This window comes from Microtus ochrogaster, chromosome 10 (assembly GCF_000317375.1).
Source record: "Microtus ochrogaster isolate Prairie Vole_2 chromosome 10, MicOch1.0, whole genome shotgun sequence".
NCBI lineage: Eukaryota > Metazoa > Chordata > Mammalia > Rodentia > Cricetidae > Microtus > Microtus ochrogaster.
In genome coordinates, this window is record NC_022016.1 from 61,595,539 (window position 1) to 61,600,371 (window position 4,833).

At 50.4% G+C, this 4,833-nt stretch overlaps 1 protein-coding gene across 4 annotated transcripts in view; it reads left to right on the plus strand.

The window, feature by feature from the left end:
- Mfsd2a (major facilitator superfamily domain containing 2A) overlaps nucleotides 1-4,833 on the plus strand; it is a 15,592-nt gene that overhangs the window by 3,976 nt on the left and 6,783 nt on the right. For all 4 annotated transcript variants that reach the window (XM_013348331.2, XM_005353304.2, XM_026782321.1 and 1 more), the window contains exon 3: nucleotides 1,170-1,294. In XM_013348331.2, the coding sequence (XP_013203785.1) occupies nucleotides 1,170-1,294 (125 nt within the window). The remainder of the gene's footprint in view (nucleotides 1-1,169; nucleotides 1,295-4,833) is intronic.

The following is a 4,833-nucleotide window of genomic DNA, read 5'->3' on the forward strand; positions in this document are numbered from 1 at the left end:
GCTCCAAAACCACAGAGAAACCCTGTCTCAAAAAAAAACCAAAAAAAAAAAAAAAAAAAAGAAGATGAAGAAAGCACCTATCAATTCCTTTTACCATACCCAGGATAAAGCCTGGCCTCATAAAATACACTACAACCTATAACTCTTATGCAGCTGGGGAAACTGAGGTTCACTGTGATTGCCCAGTCATACTAGCTCTGTCATCAGGGGGTCAGGGCTCAGAGCTGTGAGAGGGAAGGAAGGAAATGATTCTGTGTTCATTCTGTTAGCTGAGATTTTTTTTTTATGTGAATGGGTATTTTGGCTGGATGAATGTCTGTGTACCACTTCTGGGTACCATGCATGTTCAGTGCCCATGAGGCCAGAAAAAGGTGCCAGATGATCCCCTTAGAACTGGAGTTATGGACAGTCGTTAGCTGCCATGTAGGTGCTGGAAATTGAACTGTGGTCCTCTGGAAGAGCAGTCAATGCTCTTAACCACTGAACCATCTCTGCAGCCCTGACAAGATGTTTTTAAGTGCATCAGAAGGAAGGAAAGATCCAGAAATGCTTCAAACAGTCCTACTTTGATAATACAATTACCAGAGAGATGCTATTGTCATCACCATCATTATTATTAGTTATTATTATTACTATTATTTTGCTTTTGGGAGACTGGATCTCTCTATGTAGACTGTCCTGGAACTCACTAGTAAACTAGGCTGGCCTTGAACTCACAGAGATCTGCCTGCCTCTGACCACGGGATGCTGCGATTAAAGGCATGCACCACTATGCCCAGCTGCTGTTGTCATTGTTTTTTACAGTGTGGGGGAATTGAACCCAACACCTCATCCATTCTAGGCAAGCAATCATGCTACCACTGAGCTAAACCTCTGGATCCGCCTCTGTCACTATTAAGAGCGTGAGTGAAACTGGGTGTCGCACGCCTTTGATCCCAGCACTCGGGAGGCAGAGGCAGGTGGATCTCTGAGTTCAAGACCAGCCTGGTGTACAGAGCGAGTTCCAGGACAGCCAGGGCTGCACAGAGAAACCCTGTCTCGAACAGAGAAAGGGTTGAGTGGAAATGTTAAAGGCTGCAGGTGGGAGCAGGTCTTGCCAGCCTGGCTGTGGCACTGAGGGAAGCCCCGCTGAGGTGAATGACTCTTCTTTGTCCTCTTCCCCGTGGCAGGTGGACCCACTCCCTGCTTCCATTATCCTTTTCGTGGGCCGAGCCTGGGATGCCTTCACTGACCCTCTGGTGGGCTTCTGCATCAGCAAGTCCTCCTGGACCCGCCTGGGCCGCCTCATGCCCTGGTAAGTAGAGACGCTCCTACCACGTGCTGAAGGCCAGGCTTCGCTCTCTGGCCCTAGGTCCTGTCTCTTGTCACAGTCTGGGGCTTGAGCGGAAGGAATGACACAAAAGCTCGAAGGTGTCAAAAGCCCAGGCTGAGGCCTTAGCGGCCCCAGACATGGACACTGGGACACCCAGCCAGTTATTTTGGTGAAGCTGGAGCCCTCATTTCTTTCTCCCACTCGGCACTTCTATAGCGGCAGAAGTAGGTCTTTAGACCGGTCAGGAGCTTGCCTGGGTTTGAATGGCAGCTTCATGACCAACAGCTGTGCTGTCATGAGCAAGTTACTTAACATCTCTGAACCTTAGGTAAAACAGAGGTATGGTGAGGATTTTAATAGGGAAAGCACTCAAAAGAGTGCCGGGCAGGTACTGATATACAAGTTGACATTCCTCCAGGGTGGTTAATGGTAGGGGCCATTCTGAGAATGGAATCCAGAGCCAGATTCAGCCTGTGGGGCAAGTTGTGGGAGGCAGTTACCATAGATCAGACAGCGGTGGAGACGCACAAGACAGGCCAAGCCGGGGCTCTGGTTCCCTCCAGGACATCCTGCTTCAGGGGGCGGGGGGTGTACCCCTTTCATCTCCAGCCCATCCAAGCTTAAGTGGGCGCCTTCCTGCCCCAGGGGCGCCCATACCTGGTCTCCGGCCTTCAAAGCTCTTCCAGCAGCTTCTGCACCTCCACAGTTTCCTTTCCCACGAGGCCCCCCACCCACCCCAATCCTGCCAGCCCCTGGCAGAAGCCCAGTTTGGAGCCTTTGATCCAGACCTCATGGCCAAGGGGCTGGAGAGGAGGGCAGGAGAGCCTTCTTTACCTGGGCAAACTGCTCAGGGAGCCCTGAGCGCCAGCCTGTGAGACTTGGCCCCATGCCGGCCTCCTGGCAGCTGGTGGAGGGCGGGGCCCTGCTCCCACATCGCCTCATGAGGCCCAGCCAATAGGAAGCCGCTCTCTGATGCGCTGCCGCACAGGGTCACTCGCAGTCAAATCGGGTTCCTAGGCGGGCATTGCTGTTCAGCTGCCTGCCTAGGAGGATGGAGTGTTTGGGGAAGACTGAGGAGGAGCCCTGTTCTCTGAGGAGGCGATGTGATGGGGTGGAAGGAGGAGGGGGGCCAGCAAGGCCTCCCTGTGAGAGGGAGATCTGAGGACTTTTGCTTGGTCAGTTGTGACAGCTACTCCAGGAAAGTTGCTGGAAACTCCTTAGGCTGCTGTCTGGGTAGCAAGTGCCTGGGTGTGAGTCAGAAACGCATGGGGTGGCTCAGAGGCTGAGGGGCCCTTGCATTCCTCCCAGGATGCATCTGCTCAGGCCCAGAGACCCAAAGAGGCCGGGTCTGAGCCGGTTGGTTAGTGTTAGCCCTAGCTGGGTCTCCTCCCAGGTTAGTGCAGTTCCTACTCCAAAACCCCTCCTGCAAACCACCGAAATGCTGACATTCCTTTCCCCGGAACTTCCTAAGGCCACCAGTGAGACCCCGTCAGCAGGGTCACACTGAGAGACTGAGATGAAGTGATTACCAGGCATTGCCCACTTGTGGCTCTGGCCTGTAGTTTCCCGAAGGCCACTTCTCCCGTTGAGCCCTCCTGAAATGATCATGGCAAACACTTAATGCCCCAAGTACTGTTCAACATTTTTTCTGTCAACTTACTTAAGACTTGAGCCTACTTCAACCCACAGAGTTGAAGTCCTTACATCTGCCTGTGAGGTGTCCCATTTTCTCCACATTATCTCCTGATTCCATCTTCCTTGCTCACTGCCTTCAGCCCACGGGTCCTGCCTAAGGACCTTTGTACTGACTGTCCCCTGCCTGGGCCCACACTTGCCTCAGAGATCTGCAATGCAGACTCCCTGATCACATCCACGCCTTCTCTGTTACTGCCCTCTCAGCCGGCTGTGAACTGCACCCCAAGTCTCGCGCCTGCTGTAGCCTGCTGTAGCCTGCTGTAGCTTTAGCCTGCGTTAGCTCTAGCCTGCGTTAGCTCTAGCCTGCGTTAGCTCTAGCCTGCGTTAGCTCTAGCCTGCGTTAGCTCTAGCCTGCTGTAGCCATCTTTCTTTTCTCCATGGCATTTGCCACCTTTTAATATGTTGTCTAACTGTATAAAGACTATGAAAAAAACCTCAAGCTTAGCATTTACCCTATTTATGGATTTATTTGTGGTAGAACTCAAATGCAGGGCCTGGCACATGCTGAGCAAGCAAGCATTCTACAGCCTTGATCTTCGTTTTGTTCCTTGAAGACTAGGTTCCCTGTAGCCCAGGCTGGCCTCCGTGTAGCCCAGGCTGGCCTCCAACCCCCGATTCTTCACCTCCTGAATGCTCAGATTATAGTCATGTGCCATCCCCTCCAGGCTCAACCCTTGCGTGGTTTGCTTTGTTTTTGAGACAGGGTCTCACTATGTAGCCCTGGCTGCCCTACTACCTGTTATGTAGACCAGGTAGCCCTCAAACTCACAGAAATCCACCTGCTTCTGCCTGCCTCTTGAGAGCAGAGGCAGGGGATTCTCTGAATTTGAGGCCAGCCAGGTCTACATGATCACATAGAGAGATCCTGTGTCAAAAAAAAAATGAAAAAGCAAGATCAAACATATGTGTGTGTGACTATATACACCAAATACATCAACATACGTGTGTGCGCGCACACACACAAACTGTATGAGTGTTTTGTTTGCATGTACACCTGTGCCTGGTACCTGAGGTCCGAAGAGGACACTGGGTCTCCGGAAACTGGAGTTATGAATGGTTGTGAGCTACCATGTGGGTGCTGAAAATTTAATCTACCTAATAAAGACCTGAATGGGAGGGAAAAAAAAGAAAAAAATTTAATCTAGTTCTTATTTAAAATTTAATCTTAGGAGCAAGAACAAGTGCTCCTAATTGCTGAGCTATCCCTATAGCCCCTGTGCCCTTCATTTTTTTTTTTTTAAAGAGATCTCACTCTGTATCCCAGGTTGACTTTGAACTCATGATCTTTTTGCTTCTGTCTCTTGAATGTGGGTACTATAGTCCTGTAACATCATGCCCAGCTTTTTTTTTTTTTTTCTGTCCCGAAACAGGGTTTCTCTGTGTAGCCCTGGCTGTCCTGGAACTCTCTCTATAGACCAGACTGGCCTCAAACTCACAGAGATCCACCTGCTCCACCTGCCTCTGCCTTCCCAGTGCTGGGATTAAAGTCATGAGGCATCACTACTTGGCTCTTTTAAGATGTCCAATAAAGTAGCATTAAGAACGTTCACATCCTTGTGTGACCATCACTGTCTTCCATCCCATTATTTTTTGTTGTTCTTTTTCTGCATAGCCCTAGATATCCTGGAGTTCATTTTGTAGACCACGCTAGTCTTGAACTCACAGAGATCCTCCTGAGTACTAGGATTAAAAGTGTGCGCCACTACCACCCATCGTATCCTAATACTTTTTCTTCTTTTCAAACTAAAACTTGGAGTTCATCAAAAAATAATTCCAGAGAGGGGGACTTGATTGGGGGAGGGGGAGGGAAATGGGAGGCGGTGGCG